The 27,113-nt window shown below is 44.0% G+C and overlaps 1 protein-coding gene across 3 annotated transcripts; it reads left to right on the top strand.

The window, feature by feature from the left end:
* The first annotated feature begins 1,004 nt into the window (after window positions 1-1,004).
* On the top strand, window positions 1,005-20,966 carry NFILZ (NFIL3 like basic leucine zipper). 3 transcript variants are annotated; one of them, XM_056338317.1, is made up of 3 exons: window positions 1,005-1,143; window positions 1,238-1,380; window positions 18,003-20,966. In XM_056338317.1, the coding sequence occupies exons 2-3, from the start codon at window positions 1,343-1,345 to the stop codon at window positions 18,907-18,909; spliced, it is 945 nt and encodes a 314-aa protein (XP_056194292.1). In that variant the 5' UTR covers window positions 1,005-1,143; window positions 1,238-1,342; the 3' UTR covers window positions 18,910-20,966. The 3 variants fall into 3 exon arrangements, with proteins under 3 accessions (XP_056194292.1, XP_056194293.1, XP_056194294.1); XM_056338318.1 differs by lacking the exon at window positions 1,005-1,143 and adding an exon at window positions 7,069-7,244 and having other exon boundaries at window positions 1,194-1,380; XM_056338319.1 differs by lacking the exons at window positions 1,005-1,143; window positions 1,238-1,380 and adding an exon at window positions 9,369-9,673.
* The last annotated feature ends 6,147 nt before the right edge of the window (window positions 20,967-27,113 follow it).

A 27,113-nucleotide genomic window follows, 5' to 3' on the forward strand; every position in this document is an offset into this window, starting at 1 on the left:
TGGCTGGCAGCCCCCTGGGCCGGGCAGGGAGCAGGGAGCGGGGCCGCCTCACCCCGCCAGGCCCCACAGCCCAGTGCTGCCTCAGCTGCCCCCTTTGTGTTGTGCAAACTTGTTGTTATGTGAGGGGAGAGCTGCAGAAATACTCCAACATCCTTTAAAAATGGTATATTAAAGCCTTTCACATACCTTGCGGGTGCAGCCACCTCAGCGAGGGAGCCATCTTCCCCGGGCCAGCTGACAGCAGCAGGGTGCAGCCCACAGGCTAGCAGGAGGCACCGACACAGCAGATTTTATCAACCTCTGGGGATTTGAAGGCAAATCCCCCCTTGACTCCTGACAGAAAGCGACAAGATGGGCGCAGACAGCCAGGTCGGTGGCCATCATTCCCCTCACCCACGTCGGGACGTCAAATGTAGCTGCCCTGAGGGAAGGCACCTCACCGAGGCCTCCAGGCCTGTGGGCAGCCGCGGAACCGCAAGGGCCCTGGAGGCCTGAGGTGGCCGCTGTCCCTGCAGGCAGGGCCGGGCCCAGCAGAGCCCCCCTCCGCGGCTCCTTGTTACTGCAGGCTGGGGGGGCAAACGCAGAGGTGGGAGAGGCTGGAGGAAGGGGCGCGGTGGGGCGAGCGGGTGGCTTCTGCAGGGGGGCCTGGCAGGAGGAGGGTTCTGCCAGGGCTGCCTCGAGTTGAGGGGGGAGGCGGGGCGGGGGGCGCAGCCCTTAATCTCCCTATTCATTTGTGCCTTACCGCCTTTGGTTTCAAGGAAGATTTATCTGGCTGCACCCGCCCAGCCCTCTTGTGTCACACCGCTGCCCATGGGGCCCTGCCATGGCCTCAGGCCGCAGCCAGCTCCCCCCTCCCTCGGCTTGGCCAGGCACGGCACCCATCCCCTGACTTTCTGAGTGACTCAACACCTCCAACAGCTTTATAAACTTCAAGCTCGGCGGAGAGGCCACCCCCTCTCTGCCACTGTCGGGGATGATGTGCTTTTTTGGTGTAAATTCTAACAGGAAGCTCGAAAGCAGCTGTGTTGCTGGCAGGGGCCACCTGACCCCCGGTGATGCTGCTGGCTCTGCCACCGAGTGTCACCACCTCTTGCGTAATCATGACATGACTCCAGCTTTCCTGGGACCTGGTTATGCAAAAAAGTAACAAAAAAAAAACAAACCAAAAAACCAACCCCAAACACAAAACCCCAAAATTAGAATCCTCACTGACCCATTAACATGTCTCTCCGTGCAGGGCTGTCACAAGCAGGCGTGCGGTGAGGCAGTGTTCAGCAGAAGAGGAGTCAGTTGTCATTCTCTCCCTCGAACCCTGCCTGTGTGGCTCTTGGGTGAGGAGCTGATGCCAGATGACTCTGGGTGTCACATCCAACCTGCAAGGTAAGTCCTGGACAGGATGGTGAGAGGGAGTTCACGGCATTGGGGCTTTTTCAGGTGTTGTGGGGCAAAGGCAGCAGTGATGCCCTACCAGAAAAGCATTTCTGTTCTTGTCCCTAGACCTCTGCTAGCTTTCCTGAAAAGTGACAGCTTTTGGCATGAAAATTGCTGTCTTTTTTCTTTTTCCATCTTTATTTTCCTTTGGTTTTTTTCATCTTTTTTCTTTAATTGATTTTTTTCTTAAATCTTTTTTCCTTTTTACATCTCTTTTCTTCCTTCTTTTTTCTTTCCCTTTTTCCTTTTTTCTTTTTCCTCCTTCCTTTCTTTCTCTCTTTCCCCTATATGTTATCTCTATGCAATCTGTGCTTCCTCCCATCTGTCCCTGAATTATCTCTTTCTCTAAACTTCTGACATTCAGCACTCCTGAGTGCCATACCTGCTGACACACACAGGGATGCACACACACTCACCATATTGCAATGCCTGATATCTGCCTCCCTAATTTCTCTTCCCATCCTCAAGGAAAGTGAGGGATGTGGTTATACTTATGGTATGCTTCTACTATGTTTGCCTAGTTGTTGAAGTTGGACATTTTTGTTGCCTGTTCTTTCCTGTGTGTTTATTTTGGTTCAATCTCCTCTTCACATCAGAAACACCAACATGCACTTGCACATGCCTGACTGTGACACTAAGGAAGAATTTATTTCTGCTTTGGGCAGATTTTTGTTTCTAGAGCATCACCTGCTGTCTGTACAGCAGCCAGCACAGCAGTAGAGCTTGATAATAACATAGTGAATATAAGGTGCTGGATTTGCAGCCCTGAAGTGAGGAGTTGGCACCATCTCCGTGGAGAAGCCACAGTAGGAAGATGGCTTCCTTGGAAAGAACCTTCTGCTGGTGGCTCCCACCCTTTGCATGTCCTTTGCATGTCTCTGCACAAAGCTTTGCTTGTGGAGTTGGCAAGGCTGGGAAAGGCAGTTGGCCTTAGTGATACTAGTGGCTAGTATGGAGTGAATGATTCCCTAGGCCAAGAACAACTGTCATGGAGGTCCCTGTATGGTATTGGTTTTTGCTCAACTTTTATCTTTTAACCATAACAAACTCTGCTGTGAATTTCCTAAGCTAGTGCACTTGAACTAAAAGCACAACCTGTTTTGCTCCAGCTGGTCTGTATGCGCTTCAAGCCTTTTGCTTTCATCTCCCTGTCTCCTCATCCTCTCCTTCCCTAGTCTAAATTTCTCCTATGACACTTTTGGCCAGTTTTTTAGTGTGTTGGAGTTCCCAGGTGCAAACCTCTTTTGAAATCCTCATCCTTTAGGTCAAAGTCTGTTCAAAAACATAACCTTTGAAAACTGGCTTTCTCTTTCCTTGCTCTGTATGAGGAAGATATTGATGTATATGCCCTTCACTATGTCCCTGTTGTGGTTTCATCCCAGCTGGCGACTAATCAGCTACTCTCTCAGTCTCCCCCCACAGAGGGATGGGGAGGAAATTCAGGAAAAAAGGTAAAACTTGTGGGTTGAGATGAGAAAACTTTAATAATTAAAATATAATGATGATGATGATGAGAGGGAGACAGGAATAAAATCCAAAAGGGAAAAAACCCATAAGTGATGCACAGTACAATTGCTCATCACCTGCTGATCAATGCCCCACCAGTCCCCAAGCAGCGATCAACAGGCCCTGGACACCCCCACCCCCCAGTTTACATACTCAGCACGATGTCCTATGGTACAGAATAGCCCTTTGGCTAGTTCGGAGCAGCTGTCCTGGCTGTGTCTCCTCCCAATTTCCTGAGGCCTGAGAAACTGAAAAGTCCTTGACTTAGTATAAACATTACCTAGCAACAGCTAAAAACATCAGTGTGTTATCCACAATATTGTCATACTAGATCCAAAACACAGCATTGTACCAGCTACTTAAAAGAAAATTATCCCAGCCAAACCCAGGACAGTCCCTTAACAATATCAGAAGCACTAACAAGCAAGATAGAAAATACAAATGATCCAAACGTTGCAAACTGTAAAAATTATTAACACCATGTAGGACTGTTTGTTTCTTTCTATCATTGCTCAGCTTGTAACATGTTTTTTTCAGTTTACAAAGTTTCTGGGGACAAGCCTTTTCCTCTCTTACTTTGAAAAACCTTTCACATCTAATTTCAAAGATGGGGAGGGGTTGTTGTCATTTCCCCCTCTCCCTCTCAGACTTCCCCTTCTGTAGCAAGTTTGAGAGAGAGACAGAGAAAACTATTCCAAAGGCACGCAGGATTTGTATAAAGGCAGGTGGTACTTATTTACTATACCTGGAGGAAGGTGTAAAATTATTGTGTGATATTTCTGAAGCTTGTGCTGAAATAGTTTTCGTTTGGAATTTTAAACCTGAGAGCTGTAGTGTAATTTTTATATGATGAGAAGGTGTATTTAATCCCCCCTTTTCTGCCCAAGGCTCATTGTCCTTATTTTGCTTCAGCAAAACAATGAATTTTACAGTGAAGAAAATACCTCATTAAATATTTTCATTATATTAATTGCGGAGAGTGATAAACATCACAGTAATGAACTTGGAGGATTCAGCAACCTCCACTTCAGAGGCAGTCTTTGGGTTTGGTACTTTAAAGTGGCACAGAAATCTGCAGCCAGGGCTGAACACTACTGCATGGTCAGTAAGCACAAAACCAAAGGCTGTGCCCTGAAGCCACTTTTTCTGCTGGCTTCCAGTGAACTCAAAAACACAGCATTTCCTCCCCTGCTGGCAAAAGTATCCCCAGAGTTTCGCGTTAATGTTGTTACCATTAATTAAAATGAAGGAGAATTGGGAATGTGCTGTCAAAAGGCCTTGAGAATTACTCCTGCAAAGAGGTCCTGCTGCCTTGGAGTAATCGACTCCCCTGGACACACTGTGCATCCCTTACCGCACAAAAATCATGGTGCACTCAAACGCTTCGTGGTCGCTGTAGCGATGTAGCAACGTGGCAATATAGTGATGGCCCTTTCTTTGCTCTATCATTTATGTTAAACCCAATATTCTTTGTGTACTTTCTAGTCATCACAAATCATATGCGATGAAAGCTCAAGAGAGAAAAGCCAATACGCAAAAGAAAATGAAACTGCCATCCTGACTTCTGTGGAATTAACCAAATTTCCCCTTCTACACAAGTGTCAAGATTATAGATATAAAATGCAAGTTAATGATACAGTGTACAGTTGTTGAAAAAGCTAGCGAGTCTCATATGACAGAGATGCATATCTATCTGGATGTTGCAAATCTGCCACACCTCAATCTGCTCTTCATAATCACTTGGTTATTTATATAAGCAATATAACATACAGTTCCAGCTACCGAATCTTGTTGTTGCTAGCAGACACATATTAACAGTACATCAAATGCATGCTAAAAACCCCTTTCTGAAGATCTTAAATTAAATTAGCTGAAAAGTTATGTCATTAGATAAATAAGACTGTGGGAGGAACTCTCACATGCAGTGATGTCGAATGCCAGCGGTATGTGCCTACTTAGCTGCGAAATGAAATGATGCATTTTTTTCCCCTTAAAAGTCAAATTTGCAAAATCTCCTTGGATTTGAGCATTTAGCAGGGCACTTTGATGAGGTTTACAAGAGGATTTAAAAGCACCAGCTTTAACTTTTTCTGATTTTCTTTAACAGTTCATGCTATTGCCTCCAAACCTTTTGATGCCTATTCCCCAGCTATCCAACCCTTGTACCTGACACTCCAGCTCACCTTCATTCCCATTTGGCTCTGGGAGTTTTTGCTTTTTAAGGCAGTTTGCATTTTCAGCTCACCAGATTGAGAGGGCTCATTAAATTTCAGTGTGGTTTAGATATGCACATCTCCAAACTGCTTTAGAAAATGGTAGTGGTAGCTACAGGAAATTGTTACTGACACAACACCACATTCTGGTCATGTTCTTTGTAGATTTTGCTCCCAAGTTTCACAGGTTTTAGGTTTTGATTTTTTTTTTTTTTGAGAATGGGAGTAAGATTTCTTCAATTGCTTTTGCAAATTGTATTTTTTGTCATTACAGATTGTAGGAAGCAGATTGGTCTATCAGAAGCAACCAGTCCATAAGGTGTACTCTTTATTTGAGCAAATTTAAAATAACATATTGTATATAATAATGTGCATCCATATTGTTTGACAGTGTATAAGAACTACAAAGATGGGAAAGGAAATCAGCCCTTCAGTATTTTTAGACCTTATAGATTACAACTGAGTGTTTTTTTTCGAGAGACTACACTCAAAACCCAACATATTAGTGACCCTAAAACTGTTTTTCAAAGAACTCCACTGTAAATAATTTTGACTAAAAAATAAAGGAAGATCTTTTTAGGAAAACTCAAAAGGCTTCTAAACAACTTCTACTTCAAATTTACCCAGCAAAATGTAATTTCAAAAAGGTATTTTCATGTTGCCATTGATCAATTCCTTACAAGAGAAAATGGTTAACTATCCTGAAACATTTAAATTGTGATAAAACCAGAATGCTTTCCCTTGATCCTCTAGTAACAGCTTTGCAGCTGTTCAGTTCATCCATGGAAAGAACTCTTGCAGAGCATTCCAACATGAGCTGCACTTTGCACCTGAAGAAGGAATTCAGGCATATAAATAAATAGAGGAAAAAAAGTCATGCAGACAGTGTAAAAAGATCAAAACTACAGCTTCAGAGAGAGCAATACCATTTTGTATTTTTTTTACATTCACAGCAAAACCATTTTGTCTGCTCTGTATAGCTAATACCTACATAGCAGAATTTGGATGTGAGCAGCAGGTTTGCTTCTCCCATCGAAAGATAGTGATGATGCCTGAGAGCAGGTTTGGCACCTCACATGCAAAATCTTGTGAGTATATTGGTCTGAGCAGTGTAAAATGTGAAATTCCAGTTTGTTGCATCCTTTCTAGTGGGGTGGGAGAGAACAAGGCATTGGTCTTGTCATGTCAGTGTAGCTGAAACACTCAAGTAGCTACACTCCAAAACTATTTTATAGATGAGGTGTGGAGGTTTTAAAAAAGATGATTGTTTTTAAATCCCTTCTGTGTATAATATTGAAAATAATTAGTAGCCAGAATTGCTTTTGATTTAAAGACAGTGTGACAGTAAATAACTATTCATATATATATAATAATCATATCTATATAATAATCATATAGTAAATAACTATATGATTTAAAAAAACCCCCTGAATTCAAGTGATGTTGAGTGGTAAAATCAAAATGTGAAGAATTTTTGGTTTTGTTTTGGTTTCTTTGTGGGGTTTTTTGTTGTTGTTGAAGGGAAGCTTTCTGTTTTTCTTGGTTTTAAGACTCTTTAATGTTACATTTTTAACCCTCTGCATCTGCAAGAGCTAAACACATTTTTCTGTAATCGAAAGCTGAGGCTCCTGCCTAATGCGTTAACTTCAGCTAGCAGAGGCTTTCAGGAAAAGAGCAGACTTTAGGAAAGTCTTATTAATCTTCAGGATTTTGTGCCTGAGTGACTCCAAAACATCTGTCCACCGGCAAGCAACAGCCCAAGGACCCAGCTTCATCCTGGCGATTCCTGAGCTGACTTTTTCACTAAACACAAGACTCTAGAGCACAATCCAGTTTTTGCTGTTTAGCCTTTCTCACTCCTTGTAATTGGCCTCACAGTTTCCCCTGGCTGCAGTGTTGTTCTCTGCTTCCTGGCTAGGTTATTGTGTGGAATTGGTTTGACGCGTGCTGTTAGCGTGCTACAATGTCAATGTGGCGGCGGCGGTTGGGGGAGTGAAGTGCCCCCTGGGTTCTGGTCTTCGGGGAGTTGAGGACTGGTGCTGTGCTTCTGGGGATCTCTCCAACCTAAGAGCTCTAGCAAGTGCAAACGTTTTGGTGAGTAATCTGATGTGTGTTCTAGCTGAAATCTGTGCCAAGGTCATGGCTCCCTCTTTTCTCAAACCTGTCCAGTAAGTCAGATAAGATACAATTAATAGCAGAGGGTCAGGTAAGATGCGGTTAACAGCAGAATTTAGCTTCATGTTTTGAGAAGGAGCAGTATCTTTATTTTCTTGTGGAGTCAAGCAGTTTAGGCAGAAATTCCCCCTGCTTCCATCTACTAAAAGTGTACTGTGAATATTAAATATTGCAAGGAATAACCCAAAGGGTGGAAGAGATAGTTCACTGTCTTTTGCTGGTTTCTGTAAAGACTGTTACAGTCTGGCTGCTGATTTCTACCGCTTTGGAAGAAATCTGGAGTAAGTGCTGCATTAGTGGAGGTACTCCAGATTTTACATTAGTGTAGTTTCAGACAGAACGCAAGTCCTAAATTAGTGCCTTATCTTATTTTCTCATGATTTAAAAAGGAAACTACAGCAATCAGTTTGAATCTGGAAAAATTATTTCTAGGACTGGACCATGTGAATTTACATAAGTGTTTCACTTTAGCTACCCAGAAGTATATTGAATCTGATAAAGCACTGATAAGCATCCTGTTACTTTGGGCATAGAGAAACTCAATGATTTGGGACTGAAATTAGGAGTTTCATCTTTAGTACAAGTGGATCGTCACCAGTTCTGTGTATTATAGAAACTCAGGCAGAAGTGGCTGATGCATGACTCTGCCTTGTAAAATCTTCAAAAGTTTCGTTTATTTCCTGTGATAGCAGAGTGAAAGGGAAATCTCTGACAGAAAATCTTGATATTAACAATTAATGAATGAGAGATGTGGTCACGCTCTGCAGGAGTGCCCTTTGCACCATACGCATGAGTTGAGGAGGCTTGGCAGCCTTCAAGAGAAGCCAACAGTGATGATTTCCTTCCTTTCAAAAGAAAAAGGAAAGCTTTTAGAGAGCATCGGGTCCTTTGACAGGAGTTCTGTGAAAGAACACAAGGATGGGAGTCTTCCTGCCAGAAAACAATGAGAAAGGTGCCATGTGAACTTTATGGTCCTTAACATGCTCCACTCCTGATCTGTTAAATATTTCTATAGATCTTAGTGTGGTCATCAGTTTCTTGTTCTGAAACAGGAGGGTAAGCAATGAGATGGGTTTTATTTAGGTTCCGAAAAAACTTTTGTAAATGGGATGCTATGATCAATCCTGATTCTGGAAGTGTTTGTGCTAGAGCTGGGAGCAGGAAAAGACTGGGAGAAAGAATGGGAGAACTTGGCTTCAGATTGTCTACTTAACACAAAATAATTTCTTAGAGCTAGAATCTGAATGACAGCACTGCTGGGTTAGCAAAACTCCATGGGGTTCTAGTGCGTATGTGTGTCTCTATGTCAGCAATAAGCTGAGGGCTTAATTCAGTTTCCTAAATAAGGAATAATTTGCAGCTGCTGATGTAAGTGACCACACAATGAGCAGGAGAATGGGGAATGAAGCAGGTACTGGAGGTTTTACTGATTGAACAAAATATTTTTGGTTGGGTGTTTTGAAACAGCTATATGAAAATATAAAGAAAGGAATGAGGAATACCAAAAAGCTGTGTTTCCTGATGATTGGTGTTTGCTGGGAAATGGATTTTGAAAATGAGGGGTAGAGATCCTTGCTTTTATCAGGATTTATTACACTTTTCCCCTCAAAGTATTTTCAGGAACTTTGTGACAGTTGCAGCTTTGCAGCTTCTACACAGCAGGGGAGTTTGTCATTTGCAAATGATTCCACTCCATTTTTAAAACAGGGATTTCATGTGCCCTCAAGACCTACTAACCATGGATGACTGCATCCAGGAGAGATTAGACATGTGTTCAGTTCTTCCCTGGTGGTTCTTGACTTCTAATTTCCAAGACAGAAAGCCACTGACTTGCTACTGTCAATAGCAGCACTGCTTAAGCCAGCATTTCTGGCCTCAGAAAAAGCCCTTAGCCTCTGCTTAATTTTATAGAGATGCGTAGGTCTCATGGGATGCATAGCCTGCAATGATGCTTATACTACAGGGAGGAAGGGACTTACCTTTGTGTCTAGACCGCCTCTCACTTCTTCCTCATGATGAGGCATCACTGTAACATCTGGGGTAACCTTCAGATAATTATAAGCTTTATCTTTGTGAATCAAGCTTTACTTTAAAAAAACCCAAACTATTACGACAGCAGTTTTTGTCAGATTCGGTATGAACTAGATGGAATTTTCCAGCCCTCTGGGTAGGCAGAGGGAGGTGGGGAGCGGATGCAGGGCTGCACAGACTGCTGTGCACAAGCATCCTTCTGCTTGTTCAACCAGAGCCAGACGTGTCAGTTCCTGGGCTAGTTCTCTTCTTCTTCCATCAGTCGTGTGAGTGAAGATCTAGTGACTGGAAAAGACTTACTGCTGAGTTACACCAAGGTAAATGCAGCCACACCTTGCTGATTCCTGTTAGCACAGCGGACCAGAAGTGGCCACTTAAAATATCCATGCGCAAGAATTAACAGGCTCATGCCTGCTATCTACGCTGCTGCATAGCATAATGGTTTTCTGTGTTATTTACTGCTTTTCTATAAATAATATGACACAGATCTGATACAGTATGGTCTAAGTGTGCTGTCCATAAGCCAGCTTCAGTAGTAAATGTAGTCTGGTCATGGTGGCATGGCCAAACTGAGCTTGTTTGCATTAGTTAGCTTGGGGGAATTTCAGTCTGTCTCAGCATCATTGCATCTGAATTCAGATGTCTCTGTGCTGCCCTGCACTGTGCAGTGGAGAAATGGCAAGGGGAAAAAGAACAATTCAGTTTTTTGTGCTTTATGTGTTCCTGGAGCAGGGTCCACCAAGTAGGTGCTGAAACTGACGGAACAAGACAATTAAAAATGTTTGTAAAATACTGAGTAGTATTCAGACTATTTTTCAGATACAGTCAACTTTCCAAGGAAAGTTTTAGCTGTTTAAAAATAATCAGCAAAAATTATCTGAAAATACTAAGGTCTTAACTGTTTTGCATTTTCAGCTGTAAGACTTGAGTTTCCAATTCCAGTATTACAGAATTCAACTAAATTATCCCTGTCACGCATAATCTACTGCAAAGTCAATACTTTCAACCCAAAGTATGAAATAAAACAGAGGAAGAAAAAGGATTTCTTTATAGTCCTTTCCCAGAGAAAAAAAAAAGTGCTTATGAAGTATCTTATGTTGAGTATGATGTGATGGGGACATCTTTCTTGGGTGCAGAGGCAAGCCAAATGTAGTGAACACCACGAAGATTTCTGTTATTCATTAACAGTACACATGGAAGCATTTGCAGACCAAGAAATGAAAAACTTGGTCACTTGCAAAGAATCCCTAGTAACTTTGGGGTTCTAAGGGTTTTGCAGTACATTTCCAGTCTGTTGTAAACCCACAGTAAAATGTAGAGGTCAGTTTGGTCCAAATAATACATGAGCTGGTTTTCAGGCTTAGTTACGATAAGCAGTGCAGCCTCAGCAGTGTAGGCTTTGACCACAAGGACTGAGGAATCAAGGAAGGCTGATACAGTTTACAAGCTGCAACACCCAGCAGTTCTGCTGTGGGGGGTTTGGTAATTTGGGGAAGGTTCGCATGGTTTGAAGTCTCATACCTCAAGACCAAAAGATAAAACTAGTCCCACCAAGCCTCTAACTAACAACCTGTTGTGATTAGGCTGCAGGGGCTGTGGTTTAATATCTTTGATCCTACAATTTTAGTACACCAGAAAGTTCAATATATCTTTTAGATTCTGAATCTGTAGAGAAAAACTTGATTTTCAGGAGTACAGCATCTGTGGTTGTAGCCAGGTTTCAAAAGTGATCCACTCCAGAGAATCCTTATGGGGTCTTGGAATCTGATTTTCAAACAGGTACCCAAATGAGTGCAAAGCTTCAGTGGAAACCAGACTTTAGAAAATCTGGCCCGATGGTGAAAATGTTTGATTTTGAAAATCTGTCTGTAAAGGCACTGCAATACATTGAACAGACTTGCAGCAACCCTGAGCCAACAATCATTTGAGTGTTTTCAAAATAGACACATGGCAAAATTGTGACTTTGGCATACCATAGCTGTTTCTGAGTCAGTTTTGCTTTGAATTTTAGTTTAACTCTTCACTAGCAAGTGCAATTCTTCCATCAGTAGCAGCCACAGAAGTAGCTGTCCTGGCGTTCAGGCATACAGGTCATTAAGGTCTGCTCAGTTTCCTCCTTTTCTGCCTGCTGTAATCAATAGACCATGCTATTTCCCATTCAGATGCAGTGAGTGAGTAAGCCCCGTTCCTCAGTAGCACCAGTTAATCACTGCTTTAGCATGAATGTGAAATACTCACTAGTATGAGTAATTAGAGTGATGTTCTTTTATCTTAAGTAGGCCAATAGGTTTAAAGAGTATTGTAAGATACTACTAAACCACAGGACTTTTCTTCTTATTATTACTAAGGTAAAGAAGCAGCAGCAAGGACTGAAAGTTGTTTACTAAGGAACTTGCACTGTTCGTACAGCGCAGTGTTCCTGGTAGAAGTTTTCAAGAGGTTTCTGTTATAAATCATGTCATGCTCACTGGGCCTGTTTATTATCTCAATTTATCAGTGTAAATTCTGAGTAACTCCTGTGGATTAGATACCGATGCGCTAGAGCGGCTTGAGATTAACAGCTGAGTTATGATTTAGTTTAGGACGATTTAATTTCAGAGTGAAAAAATAGGCAGCTATCAAGCTCCTTTATATTAGCGTAAAGCAAGGGTAGCTTGGCTCAAACTTTGTGTTGATTTAAACTCCTTAAATCCTAAATTCAGTTCCTGGTTTAATTAAGACAGGTAAACTCCAGTGATTTTCCATGGATTGGCTCTTACTTATATGTGTACTGAAAGAAGTGTGATAAGGAGGCTGGCAATAGAAGTTTGATGCAAAAATTGTCTGTAGGGTAGTTAATTTCATAATGGAATTACATGTTTTATGAAAAATATTTGGATGCTTTCTTCCTTTCATTTGTTTAAAGTTTTATTGAAAATCAAGTATACAGTATGTGATGAAATCTGTGCCTGTCATATGGCTTACTTTTAGGTAGTCCTGCAAGGAGAAGGGAGTCAGACTCAATGATCCTTATGTGCCCCTTCCACTCTGAGATATTCTGATTCAACGTGACGGGAATACCACAGCAAATCAACCCTTTTCACTTCAGAGTAAGGAAAAGAAATCTCTAACACAGGGAAGATATGCCAAGTCACTCTATGCACTTCTGTATTACATTGATTTTTCCTATTTAATTAAAATACACGTAGATTTATGTTTGGGCTTCCATTCCTGTGGTTTTAGTTAGGAATCCTTCTCTCAGTTGTGTTCTCTCAGCTCAAAATATTTTTAATAGTCAAATTCACACAGTATTTTTGGACATAGGAATGGTCAAACTGAGTCAGCTTAAGATTCTACCTGGCCTGATCTTTGGCCTAATATTTGTGGTGATTCCTTTTTTATTTTTGATGACTACATTATTCTAAGGCAATGAACTCCAAATTTTCATTTTATGTTGTACGAAGATGTGCTTCATTTTGTTTCGTTTAAATCCACCGCCTGATAATACCAGTATGTTCTTTATTCTTGAGAAATAGTGAGGTAACATTTTTGTTTACAGAAGCTGTTCTGAATCTATGGGTGTTCTGCTTGCCCTTTGCAGGATCTATTCTAATTTTGCTACATCCTTGGAAAAAGAATGATCTGAGGGTCAAGGTCTTGACTTCCAATCACAGAAAAGTGAGATTCACCAGCTGTTTTATGAAGCAGTGTGTTTTGATTAAAGGAAAGCATATATCGTCTGGTAGATCTGCAGTGAATCAGTTCCTGTTAGATACAAGTTTTTCCTGAAGGGCTTTGTACAACCTGCTGGAAAGTACAATTCATCAGTCTGTTCTGATCTGCTGCTCAGGGGGGAGATAAGAGAAAGAAGGGGAGATAGGTCTGAACCAAATCTCTGAAGCCTAAGCCCTAACATGGTCTTCTGTTAGTGGAAGGAAAGCAGTTTTACCAGAAATGAGGATCTTTAGACCAGGTAGATAGAGTTCACATAGATAAACCTCAGAAGAACATGCCCTCCTTTTCAGAGAGGTGTAAATGCTTTAACATCGTCATTAAACTAGGACACTACACATTTAGCCTTTCACACCTGATCAGATGCATTGTAGAAGTGGTAAGGATAGTTTTTGTTGCACATCTTCGTGTATTTAGCAGTCTTTACATAAAAGCATGGCTTGCTTTCTGCGTGCTCAGAAAGGTAATGGACTGGAAAAGTTCAAAGCTTGCTCTCTAGAGAAGTAGGGCTTTGGAAAGATGCTTTGCCTGAACAGAACCAGCAGATTTGGTATAAATCAGAGGCAAAAAATGAAAGAACAACATCATTTTACAATGTTTTTGGTGCTTTCTCTTCTGTTCAGGATACAGATAATACAGAACATGTATTATTCTGTATTCTGATATTCTGGCCAGATGTTAGTAATTGTGTTCTACTTTTATAGCTGCAGAAACAACGGGTATCAATGCACCTTAGGAAATATTGGTTGTATAATGCACTTGACCAAAACAGTTCTACTGTCATTGCTAATATTAATCTTTCCATTCATCCTTGTGGGTACAAGCGATGTGTCACCTTGTGCACTTGATTGCTAGTCTGCTCTCATGAAGAGTCCTAAGACAAATACTGTGTGGGTATATGTGCGACTTTGTGGCCTGCAGATATAAATAACAGGTAGAGTTAAGACTCTGTGACCTAAACCTTGATGTTTTCACGTATTGGCCCAGCTAAATCTTCATTCCTTGCCCTTAAAAGGCCAGATCCTGCCTCCGATAAGAACTTCCTCTGTCTTCCACTTTGTACTCAATCTCCTTCCAAACCTTCCCCACCTTCAAGTAAGTGTAAATGTGCCCTCCCTCAGGTTTGACTCCTGCCTCTTCTCCTGGACTCAGCTCTCCCTTCTCGCTATTTCACTTTCATCTGCTTCAATTCATGCACCATTAAGTTGGGATCTAAGGGAAATTCCCCCCTTGGCACAATGGATTAGAGTGTGAAAGATCAAACAAATGTGGGAAAGGTTAAATGAATGTGATGGAATGAGTTTGCTGGAAAGAAGGGTTCAGGTTCTTCCTTACTTTTTTGTTCTGTCTCACAGATGCTTATTTTGGGTCCCTTTTATTTCTCATGCTTCCCAGCTATATTGGGGCAGTGAATGTTGGTGACAGTAATCTTGAAACTTCTTAGAGGATCTCCTTATGACAGGCACCAGGAGCAAGAGGACAGGGAGAAAATAAACTACTTTGCCCGGTGTGGGTGATGAGTTTACACAGTGAAAAAGCCACCTGTTGATCTTTGACTCATTCAACAAAGAAGTCATGTCAAATACTAACCTGAAAAATTCCTGGTAAGTGATTAAGCCCTGAAACAATAGCGTATTTCTGCCTCTTGACGCTGTCAGAAACCACAGGTACACTCATTGAAATTCTCCCTTTGATGCTTTGAGATCAGAAGTAATTTTCATCAAAAGCTGGAGGAATTACCCCAGACATAATTATGCTAAAGGACATTCTGTGTTTTGGTCTTTAGTTACTCTCAGCACCTTTGCATACTGTTTGAGTTCTCAAAGACTTATGGCTAAATTAAAATAAATGCATTCCAAATGCATTTAATCACAAAATCACACTGATTTGGACAGAGACTACTTTAACGGAACTTGTCCCGATTCAAACCAAAATAAAATTGGTCACGCTGAACAAATTCAGATAGTGAATAGATGTGGATGTGTCTGTTTTGCAGGTCTGCATCGTGCAGAGATCACAGTTGATGACAACCTGCCAATACTAAAGGTCTCTAAATCTGTAAAAATAACTAGGTGATATTTTATCTGCAGGCAGCAGAATATTTAATCAAATAGCTTCTACAGAAGATTAGCATTTTGAGGCTAAGTGTTCACATTTCTGCTGTGTAGTATTTATGTAAACGTTTGTGTATATGATGGAACACCTTTACATCCATTCTCACAGTGTTTTTCAAAATCTTCTGATGATCTTTTATGCCTCATTTCTTGGGTGCTAGCTTGAGACACCTTAAAAAGGGATCTGATTCTCAGAAAGAGCTATGAAAGAAAACAGAGTACTTGGCTTCCAAAATTTTCCCCTTTTTGTGATTTATGAGTTGGATTCTTAAGAAATCACTAGTCACTCTTGGAAAACTAGACCATTCAAATGTGGTCTTCTACATGAAACTTGGAAAGCAAAGAACGCTGGAAATTTTCAAAACATTTAGACACAAATTACAACTGGACAATGTTTAGGAATTGAGGTTTTTTTTCAATGTGTGAGCTCTTTTGATTAGTGTTGATGTGAATGCTCCGAAGGAGCAAGTGGAGCACCCAAACATGGTCCTTCATCATTTCTGTTTCTGTATGTTCTCATTGAAGAGATGCTCTTCAGAGGGACGTACAGTCCCTGCCCAAAGCGATGCCCTGAATGATTTCGAATTGTATCTTCCCTTTTTGCATTTAGGTGGTTATCAGTCATCAAGAAAAAAGTAATTCATGTCAGCCATGCAATAAATTAATTTAGCAAGAATGTTGGCTATTAGTCATACTGATTATTAGCTGTGTTGATTTTCAGAAAGGTCACATGCCAGATTTTCACAAGCTCACAGCTTCTGACAGCATGAACTTACATAGCCCAGGTTTTCTAAAGGAGTTTTACTTCTCACTCATCTGTAGCTCTGAGTGTGTCCATTTAATTTGATTCCTAAATAGCTGTTTGAAAGCCAGATATGCTCAAACTGAATATTTCTGTCTAAAAACTGAATAATGCTTGGCTTCTGGATGTTATATTGATTTTATCACCTCTGAGTTTGGTCGGTTTTCAGCCTGAAACATTCTTTTTCTTGGTGGGGAGGGGAAACATTTTCAGCTGAAAATGTCAGCCAGCCCTCCTCCCTGAACACACTGACCAGCCCTGCCAGGAACCATGACTCAGAAAAACACTTTGCAATTATATAAACAGGTACTATCATTATTCTAACTATGTGGTGAACTGTGAGTGCATTGCATTGCTAGTGAAGTGTACTGCAGCCTGCCAGGCAGTGCAGAGGGCGTCGTGGCCACTGGTTGTGTGTTGGTCTTTGTGGGTCCCAACAGTCACATAGTCATGAGGCTAAAATGAAGGGCCTTGTGAAAGGGCTGTGGGGATCGAAACATGGCAGATACCAAAGCTGCAGTGCATTAGTTACTAATCAAAGTGAAACAACTGTGCCCTATGCCCTTCTTTACCGTTTTAGGGTAATCGTGTAGAGCGGATGGCTTATTAGGCTCAGCGCTGGCTGGTTTCTCTGGCCAAGCTTTCTGTTAGATGGGACCTAGGTCCTGAGCACTCTGGCAGTGAAGCATTTCTGGGTGGGATCCTTTCTCTGCTCCCTCCCTATCCATCCTGTAGAGCTGTCATAACAAGCTGTCTCCTCTTGACTCTACAAAGCAGTTTCCCAAAACATAAGTTAATCTCACAAGACATGATTCCTCTCACCCAACCTAAGATGCCTGCAAGGTCTAAATCAGAGTTAGTCACTCTGGGCTTTCTTACAGTCAATAAACAATAGTCCAGGGAGCTCAGCTGATCAAGTATAAGTGACTACTTCAGGTTAAGATATGCCATGCTAAGCTTCAACACTAGGTCTCCATGAAGTACAGAGGGTGTCAGAGGTGACCACATGCAGGTGCCTCCTTCTAGACACTCACACTAAACCAGGACAATCCCTCCCAGGCTGCTCAGAGGCTATGTGACTTTCCTGGAAGATGACTAGGTTACAGGAAGCTTGTAGCTTACATAGGGATGTCTGCAGTCTGATCACTTATTAATTTAATTCACAACTTAGACTGCATCACTGGTCTTCCCTCTAGCTTCTTCCCATAGTCAGGAATGTACCACGGTCATTGTCTTCAGATGGACACTTCTGTGCCAACACTTGGTGCCATGCTGCTGCTCAGCACCTGCTGTGCAAGTACTTGCAAGCTCCTAGACAGCACTTTCACAGCCTTCACCCACATTTGCTTACAAATCTATCAAAATCACAGGCTTCATCAAATCCAGCTTTCCAGGGTGGGAGCAGGGGTTTTGGGAAAAAATGGGGACTGAGTATATGCAGTAGGTTTGTAATCCTGCTTCAGCTGCTAACTAAGGTATGTGGCTGAGGTAAATCAGTTCTTCTCCCTGTGCCTTCCTTATCTGTAAAAGAGAAGCAATGAGACATTTCCTTTGTAAGGCAGTTTGAGATTAGTAGGAGTTAAGTAGTATGTGAGAGCTGGTTTTGTTATCCTGATTTAAGTTAGGTAGGCAAAGTGTTTATGAGCATTCACTGAGTCAGCAAAATATGTTCTTTTAAACTCTGCTCAGTCATATACAGTTTTGGGGTACCTTGTGATCGTCTTTGCTGACAGTGGTGAGACGTGTGTACTGATGTGCTGGCAATATTGTGAAGATGTGGTTCCAAAACGATAGAAATAGCCGGAAGAAGCTGTCCTCAGGTTCCGTGTGTGTATGGTGCTGTACGCAGTGATCCTGGTATGACTGCAACAGTGATAGAGCAATCATATGGCTATATTAATTAGGTTAACGGTTGGATTTGATGATCTTAAAAGTCTTTCCAACCTAAAGGATTCTACAATTCTACAATTAATTAATAGCACCTGTAGTGGTCATGGTTTTGTGTTCTAATTCTGGCAGAACCCTGGCTGTGTTCACAACCATGGAAAACTTCATGGCACCACTGAGCACGGTCAGCGAGCTTGCACTTCAGCAGAGCAAGGCTAAGTTCCTCCATGGCAAGGTGAGCGGTCCCCCCCGGCGCAAGCGGGAGTTCATGCCGGATGAAAAGAAGGACAACATGTACTGGGAGAAGAGGCGCAAGAATAACGAGGCAGCCAAGCGCTCACGGGAGAAGAGGCGCCTCAATGACTTTGCCATGGAGAGCCAGCTGGCTGCTCTCAGCGAGGAGAACGCCATCCTCAGGACAGAGCTGCTGTCCCTGAAGCTGCGCTTTGGGCTCATCAGCCCAGACACCAGCATCTACCCAGGCCATTCCCTCCAGGACTTCCTGGGAGTTTATTTCAGAGGGCACAGAGAAGCCTCCCCACTTCTCGAGGCAGAGCCCTTTGTGGGGGAGTCCTGCTTCTTCACAAAGACATTTGTGCCAAAGGTGCTGGAGCCAGCTGACTCGTCCTGCAAAACCTTTGGCCCTTCCAGAAACATCCTTGGCTGTGACTCAAAACCAGCTGCCATAGACACACCTGGCCTTCAGCAGCCCAAGAGATCCACAGTTTGCTCTCCGTTCCTCAATTACCACTGCCCAGACAAATATGCTTTCCATTTGCAGGAAATGGAGCCAGGCAGTGCCTGCTTCTTGTGCCCTTCCCCCAGTCCAGCTGAGGTGAGCAAAGAAAGCAGCACAACTGTCTCAGATGAAGATGATGAGCAGCAAGTACCCAAAACTTCTTCTCTACCCCCATGCAGTCTGCTCTGCCCTTCAGAAGATCATTTGAAGGGCCGAAGCTCTGCTGCCCTACCTCACAAGCTCCGAATTAAGACCAAAGCCCTCAGCAGCTTGGAGGAGAGTAGCCTGGACTCACACTGAGCGGGCAGAGGAAAAGCCCGCTGGGGCCAGTGCAAGACCTTCCAAAGACATGAAGGGTTTGGAAGGAGGGTGTGGGAGGGAAACGTCTTACGCTTCAAAGAGTGAGGTCATTTTCCCCGCTTTGCATAAATGATAAGGGATTTTTGCGAATGATATTTCTGTATTTGGAAATTGCCTTTGTAAAACATTCTCTGACCTTTAGCCGGGTTGGCTGAACCATTTCCTTTTTTTGAAATGAATTACTTATAAAATATATAAAATAAGGCAAAAAGACAATTTATACCAAAATTGTTAACTGGGTAGAAAGCATTTCAATATTTTGGATTTTTAAAAATGATTTAAAAATTATTTTACCAGTTTTAAGTGCAAGTGAGCAACTCAGTTAACATCTGGCTGCTTATATTAATCAAGGTAAATCTCAACTGGCCCAGTGCTGGACTTGCACTGGAGAAACTAATTTTTCTTTTCTACCTTACTGTGCAAGCTGAAGACGCTGAACCGGACACCTAGCACTGAAGGTTTCTGTTGAGTTTCAGTGCCTGGCACATTTGCAGCACTCAGAAATAATAGAAGAATATAATACTCACAACTGCTGTCACAGAGGGTGCAGCATCACTGGATGGAACAGAACGGGCTGTTCCATAGGTGTTCCCTAGTTGTTCCACATTCTGCAGGTGTGTTCCCTTTATGGATATAACGCTACCCAGCTTGCTTGCCTCCCAGGGCTCCACATGAGTGTCAGTTGGGCTATGGGAAATGCTCCCTTCCGTCTGAATTTGTACAGTGAGATGTGTTGGGAAGCTTCAGCAAAGCATCACTGGAAACCTGCGCCCAGGCTGGGCAAGCTGTTCCTTGTTTTTCATGTGACGCTTCTGTTCCATCCCCAAGCATTCAAAGAATATCCGTGCTAAGCAATTTCTAGCATCATCTCCACATCGCTTCTAGCTGTTCCTGGTGACAGGGGTCCTGCGTCTCAGGAGACAGGCTCTTTTCCAGACCTCCAGACTTTGTTTGATTTTCTCTAATGCATTTGAGTTCAACCTCTTTCCCCTTTTAAAGCATTTTTGCTTCCTTTTACCTATCCGCACGCTGCACATAGTGTATGTATTCCCTGGGGTATCTGCTGGCACACTTTCCCTATCCATCCTGCATTCTGACTGCTTATTCTTTGGGAAAGCCAGCACTGCAGCCATAGCAGTGAGTGTGGAGTGGGTGCGATGCAGCTGGAGAACTTTAGCCCAGCCAGCCACATAGCTCGGGGCTCAGCAGAAGCCAGGAGGTGGCTTGAGCTACATTGAGCTGAAAGCCAGCTGAGCCTCAGTGAGCAGCAGCCTTGTGGCGATCTCTAAAGCACACTGAATGCTGTTCCTCAGTTACCTCAGTTTACAAACCAAAGATAGTTCTCAGAGATGGATTCCAGGTATATTTTCCTGTCCTCAGTTCTCCTTTCATGTTTTGTCTTTTTTCCTGGGAAAAGAGGCTAATGCTGTTCCCATGTTTCTGTGTCTGTCAGCCCTAAACATTTTTTTGACATGTTGGACAAATACAGTCCAATCTGATGGGAGATCTCTCAAAGAGAACAAGCAACTTCAAATTGTTCTCTTCTCCCCCAGCCATCCATTTTCGTGCAACCTACCATGTTCTTACTGATAGAAAAAGTGCATTGCCTGCTCAGCCCTACTGGAAACCAGAGATGTCACTGGGAGCTCAGCCTCCTAGCTCAGATGCCTGGGAGTCTCCACTTCACCACATCTGCTGCCCACAGGACTACCCTGTTCCTTTTTGTGTTATACTGTTCTCACTAAAAATTTCAGGCTCTGGAGAATAAGGACAATTGTCAAGAGTATTTTTCTAGAAATCATTTTATAGCTAATAAAGAAATGCACTGATAATAAGACTGTGTAAAAGGACAAACCATGCTACCTGACATGGGATGTAATAAACCCTCAAAATGGTTTGGAAAAGAGGGCCCTTAATGGAAACTGTACATAAGGTCATCTGAACCGTGGAGCTATATCAACATGTTGTGCCTAATAAAATTCTGTTTCCAGATGCTGTGGAAGGTGTATTGGCCTTTCTCTTGGGACTGTATCTGCACTGAACTTTCCTCCTCAGGAACAGCCAGCGTGGAGTCAAGACCTGCTCAGCAGCAGCGCAGGGAGCTGCGATGAAGGGCACAGATTAAGCAAGCTGTGGGACATATACCTTCCTGATTCCTCTGTCCATAAATGTCTTTTCCTCCTGTCTGTGTCTATGTTCTCACAGCAGGACCCTCAGTTCTCCACCACAGACTCCCCCTGCAGCTGCCTGTATGCTGGCAGAGGGGCCTGGGGCGGTGAGGATCACACGCAGCTCTCCACTGTTTATCATGATACCCCACAAGGGTCGACCCCACATTCTGTCCATCTCCCACACTTTCGTGCTGAGATAAATGCAGAGAAACAAGCAGACCTTGCTGCTTGCAGCTGCCAAGGCAGGAGCCCCCAGGCTGCAGTGCAAGGGGGGCAGCTCTACTGTACTCACTGGCATGCAGGGAAACCATGCTCTTCAGGTGTGAAACTTGACACAGTGATGCTTTCAGATCAAAAGAAACCACAAGTGGTTCGATTTCCTGTCCTATTCCCTCTGTCCTCTCTCACCCTCAGAACAGGTAGGGACAGCCCACAGCAAGACGGCAGCTTAGAAAGTATTTCACTAGAAGAAATTGCCTCCTTCCTACTCCTGCCCATCCCTGTTGCTGCTGGACCAGCCTTTCTCACCGCTCTGCAGGGCCCTGCTCTGACTCCTGTGCCTGCAGCCGGTTCAGGATGCAGCCAGCGGCTGTGAGCGAGTGATGAGTGCAGGCAGCAGCCTGGCCATGGCAGCAGTGCTGGGGTAGGTCAGCTCACCCTGCTGTATAGGATGGGTTCAGTGCTTGCAGGGAGGGAGATAGCCCCCAGGACCCCCCTCCCCTCCCAGCCCTGCTGCCTGGGGACCAGGGCGAGACGACCTTGAGAAGTTTAAACGCCCAGGTGCCCAAAGGTGACCACCCGCGGGGAGCAGGCACGGCTCCTCTAAAGGCAATGAAGAAAAGAGTAACACATCCTGTTTGTTGTGTCCCTGCTGCTGCACAAACCGAGGGCCAAACCTGGAGCTGGGGCTTGCAGCAGTGTAAGCTGCCAGCCCCCTGCCGAGGGAGTAGAAGGGCACAACAGCAGCAGGCAAAGCAGCAGGTGAACACGAAGCTAGCTCTGGCCCCATACCTGGCTCATCTCACACCTTACAACCCCTTCACCACTATTTCTTTTGCTCCAGGTTTTGGTTTTCCTGCCCTCTGGGCTGCTCGCCTGGAGGAGATGCAGGTGCATCTTGCATTTCTGCTTTGCTGGCTTGTCCTAGAGAGTTTCCTACTGGTACCTGGAGGAGATCTAGCCATCTCTAACAATTATCCTATCCCCAAGTTGCGCATTTAGTAACATCGTCAAATAAGAGCCGCTGTACTCATTGTTTCAAATGAAGCTACAAGGCTTGCCTGGAAGGGAGCTGACCTATTTTGGCTCCTACTCAGGCTTAGAAACTAATTCATTAACTAGCCCTTGTTCCAAAGTAGAATCAGGTAGTTTTCAAGCTAGTTAATTACTGGGGTGAGTGTTATAAAATAAAAAAAACCTGTGCATGTGTCAAAGAGTGGGATGTGGGAAAGATATTTCCCGTATCTCTTTGGAAACCTATTCTGGTATTTTTTTATCTGTCTACCAGAATGGGAAGGTCAAAAGCAACAGCCTAATTCAGTACCAGCTGGCATTTAAGATTATACTCTTGATTCAACAATCAATTGTATTTCTTGATTCATGGTTGAACATGTAAACCAATGCCACAGATTTACAATCATCATTATTTACACTGGCAAATACAGGCCTGTGTTTATCAGTATCACTTGGTGATGTTGATTCTTAGGGCAGAGCTGAAATTTAGAAATTACACGGGGCAGGACATTTGAAGGCAGAAGCTGTTAAATCAGGCTCTGCACTGTCACCGTTTTGCAGCTCCCTCAGGCAGAAGTGGTTTATTTATAAAATGGAAAATGTAGTTTTTCTGGCTGTGACAGCTGCCAGCTGAATGGCCCCTGCTCTCAGCCGCTCACTCCGCACCTCTGCCCGTGCACAAGAGTTTTCGCATCTTTACTGAGTCCCAGGTGCGGGCTGGCAGCTTTTTGGGGCAGGAATAGGGCTGAGGTGGGGGGCTCCTCCTTTGGCACCTGCACCATGACTAAGCCTTAGAGCATCACCTGCACACACAGTGAGCTGGATATCCCCTGGGAGCCGAGCCCAGCCCCTGTGGCAGCTCTCCCTTGCTCCTTTGCTGGGGCCAGGGGCATGGTGGTGGTCCCTGCATGGACCTTCTCTGGCGAGGAAGTCCTGGTGCATGTGGCCAGCCCAGGCTGCCCCAAAGCACAGCCACACAAACACTTCCATTTGAAAGCACAACCAGCAGAGGAAGAAATTCTACATAAATATCAGCCTTTTGCTTCATGTAGGAGCTGGTTGTTTCGGCACTTCCCCAGGAAATGGGAAACTGCTTCGGTTCCTCCTCTGGCTGCAGGGATTCAAAACTGCTTCCCAAGAGAAGGGGAAGTGCCTGGGCGGGCAGCTGGAGCAGAGCAGGACACCCCCCCCCCCCTCTGCTGGGACCAGCAGTGGCGGGGAACTGGGGTGCCAAGGGCTGGAAATGGAGAGGGAGCCAGGGCCCACAGCAGTGCCCTCCTTGCAGCAAAGGGGAAGCACGTTGCAGCATTTGAACACCTCATAATGCTTTTGCGTTCAGAGCTTAATGCTCTTGTCGGTCACAGGTGAATCTGGCTTTCTGACTCCTAATGTTATTTCAACGTGTATTTTTAAAGCAGCTTGTCCCCCTCTGCATACCTCCAGCCTTCACAATCAATACTTTTTCTCAAAATAAAAAATCTAGCCATTTTACTATAAAATTTTCGGGTGACAGTTGTGCTTGATCATAATGCAAAGTTCTCAAAAGCCTGAACAGATTCCAGGAAATACAGCTGAGGTGTTAATTTGAGAGATGCTGTGGTGGTATCTGTTTTCTAGTCAACACATTTAGCAAGTGGTTGAGAAAAAGTGGGAAATAGTGAAATGAAAAAAGTTCTGGCATTATAAAATTATTCAGGCTGGCAAAAGCTGAAAATGACTGTGACAGGCTGGGGAAGATCTCACCACGCTCAAAGACTGCAGAAGATAATGCAGGGTCAATTCAACGATGATAAATACAAATTAATGCTCAAAGGAGAAAGCCATGGCCTTAACAAATCACATAGTAACTGGTAAGTAACAACTAGTCCTCGCCAAGAGAGCCCTGCTGTCCTGTTGGGCTCATGTCTGCTGAGCCGTTCTGCTCCTCCTGCCTCCGAGAAAAGGCAGCAAAGAGAGGGCAATGACAGCGAGCAGAGACGCAGAGCGGCTCTGGTATGAGCTTGGGATCTCGAATTGGCAAGAAGCAGCCAAGAGGGACATGCTACAGGTGTCTAAACAGACACCATGGGAAACCTGCGGAATTTGAACAGGGAAAAACTGCTCACTGCTTTCCGTAATGCAGAACGAGCTGGCACCGAGTAGAAGTAGGCAGAGGCTTTAAATAAAAAGCTGAATTAAATGTTTTTTCATGCAGCTCATGGTTAAACCACATTACCTGCTAGCACAGGATATTGTAGATGTAAATGAGGTCAAAAAGCAAAGAGGTGATTTCAGGGAGAATTAGTCTGTCAGGAGCAATTGGACACTGAGTGGTGGCAAGACCCCTGCTCAGGACGTCTCCAAAGCGCAGCCAGGGGAGCTGGAAGGGCAGGCGATGCTGCCACTGCTCTCATGGGTTTTTGCTAAGCATCCACCAGCTTTTGAGACAGGCTGCAAAGCTGGACAGAGCTGAAATCTGATCTAAATGCTTCTCCCTGCCTGTGCTTCTGAAAAGAAAATTTCTCTGCTGCCAGACACTGGAGACCAAAAATCCCCAACAAGTCTCACACATTTCATGCGCTATTTTTCACATCTTTCTAGTGTTAGATGGAGAGATGATGACAGAGTCTTCCCTTAAGAGCATGAGTTAATGATGATGGTTAGCTTAGGCTAAGGACCCAAACTGAATCAGTGCTGATGTAGGAAAAGTTAGCAATCACTTCTGGAAATAGATGCTGCGTTCAGAGTACCCCGCTGCCTGACAGACTGCAGAGCCGCTGGGTGTTCCAGTAAGGGCAATGCCTTTTCAAAAACCTCTTTTAAATTTTATCTTGGCTGTATTTCCATCATTATAAAATAATTAGAAGGGAAAATGCCAAACCATACACAGCTAGCAGTATTAATCATCTGTGAAATGAACTGCTCCCCGCATTGCATCATGTCCCTCGCTCACATAGGAGACCAGGCGCTGCCATGGGCAGCTAAGGCTCAGACTCAGACTGAATTCCCCCGCTCCCACCCTATAGGATTCTTCTAATTTAATGATGTGTCAATCCTAGAAAGTTATTTCTAGAGAAGTGGGTTGATCTTTTTGTGGAAAATAAAATAATTGTTATGTTTCTGGTTGGCATTTCCACCGTCAGAATCCCTGGTGACCTCGGCAGCGGCAGCGCCCGTGGCTCCAGCTGGCGCGGGAGCAGCTGGCTTGGCACCCTCGAGGGCAGAGGGCTCCGTTTTTTACAAATGCCAGCCAGGGGCTCCTGCTCGGTGCCTGGGGGTATCTTTGCAGCAGGAAGGTGCTGGCATCCCGGTTAGCAGCAGGCAGCTGGGCAATGGCCGGGCAAGAAGGATGCGACATTGCTTCTCTGCATTCACAGTGATGCTCCCACCCTTGTGGTGAGCTGTGGGTTCTGGACACTGGAGTTAGCACTGGTTTTTATGGTTTCCTATGCAGAGAGGGGGGGCGGGGGGGGGGGGGAGGCTAGATCGAGTGACTGTGGGCAGCAAAAGCTTCTCTGCCTCTTATCTTTTGCTGGCCTTATCAGCCACACACAAACTCCCCCCTCACATGATCTACCTGCTGTGCTCTGAGCTGCCTGGATTGCACCCCCGTTTCTTTCCTGCTGAACTTTCTCCTTATCTTTCTATCCAGGTGCCTTCTTCACATGCTCTCCTGCAGTGTGCTGTCTCTGCTTCTGCAAGGCAGCCCTGTGTGCAAATCCCTGGCTGTGCTTTGCACATCTTACCAGTTGTGCAGACTGGTTCCAGTTCTCTTCCTTAGTTTAGCTATCCTGTTGCTGTTTGGGTACCACCTGTGCAATCATGGAAAAGTATTCTGAAAAACTGGGTTTAACAGGAAGGGTATCAGAGATTGTTTATGTAACACCACCAGAAAAGCGTGCAGTATTTTCATGCCCACCTGCACCTCTGCTATCAGGAACAGGCAGAAACTGATGATCAGAGCCTCAGTAACAGTTTAGTGCACTGCAACTTGCACAACGCAGTGCCTTGGGCTTCCAGGGGCCCAAGTCCTGTGGTGGAGATGTGCATGGCCATGGGCTGCTTGGCCTGACTTATCCAAGGAGGGGTTGGGGATGGTAAACTTTAAAATGTCTGTGAGGTCTGCCCATCCTTGCGCAGCAAGGTCAGGCTGAAATACAGCTGGAGCGATGGTCTTGAGAGACCCGCTGGCCATCATCTGAGGCAATCTTCAGCCTCTTGTGTCACCTTAAGTGGAGCTTCATGCTGTGGCTTGCAAAAGGGTAAAGCAGGTCACAGAAGCAAGCCCTCTTTAACGCAAAACACTGGGAGCTGCTGTCTAAATTCTTAACGCCACCCAGTACCTTTGTCTGTGTGCCATAATGCTCAGCGGTGTGTTAAGATGAAGTGATTGTTAGAGGTATCTTGGCTGTGTGGGAGCCAGTATTTATGTAGCTGCCTTCCAGCTTTATCTGTCTCTTATCAGATAATCAGTCTTTTAAATTTGTGTGCAACTATGCAAAAAAAAAAAAAGAGAAAAAGAAAGTATACACCCTTACATTAGCTTGTAATATGATGTAGTAAATGCAACTAAAGAAGTGTGAATACACTAAGCTATTAATCTTTAAGCTGGTTTTCTTATATCAGTTCCTCTGAAGACCACAATCTCTCATTTCTCACACATAGCATTACTCATACTTGGTAAGTGTGCTGAAACATCAGAGGGAGCTGGGGAGGTTTGACAACTCCATGCCCTCAAACAAACTGCTCAAATAGCAACAC

This window comes from Falco biarmicus, chromosome 4 (assembly GCF_023638135.1).
Source record: "Falco biarmicus isolate bFalBia1 chromosome 4, bFalBia1.pri, whole genome shotgun sequence".
Lineage (NCBI taxonomy): Eukaryota > Metazoa > Chordata > Aves > Falconiformes > Falconidae > Falco > Falco biarmicus.

What these genes read in the sequence shown, in the direction of transcription:
- NFILZ (XM_056338317.1), top strand. Translation starts at nt 1,343, where the DNA reads ATGCCAGATGACTCTGGGTGTCACATCCAACCTGCAAG. An exon ending in TGTCACATCCAACCTGCAAG is followed by an intron (nt 1,381 to 18,002) that starts GTAAGTCCTGGA and finishes TAATTCTGGCAG; the next exon opens with AACCCTGGCTGTGTTCACAA.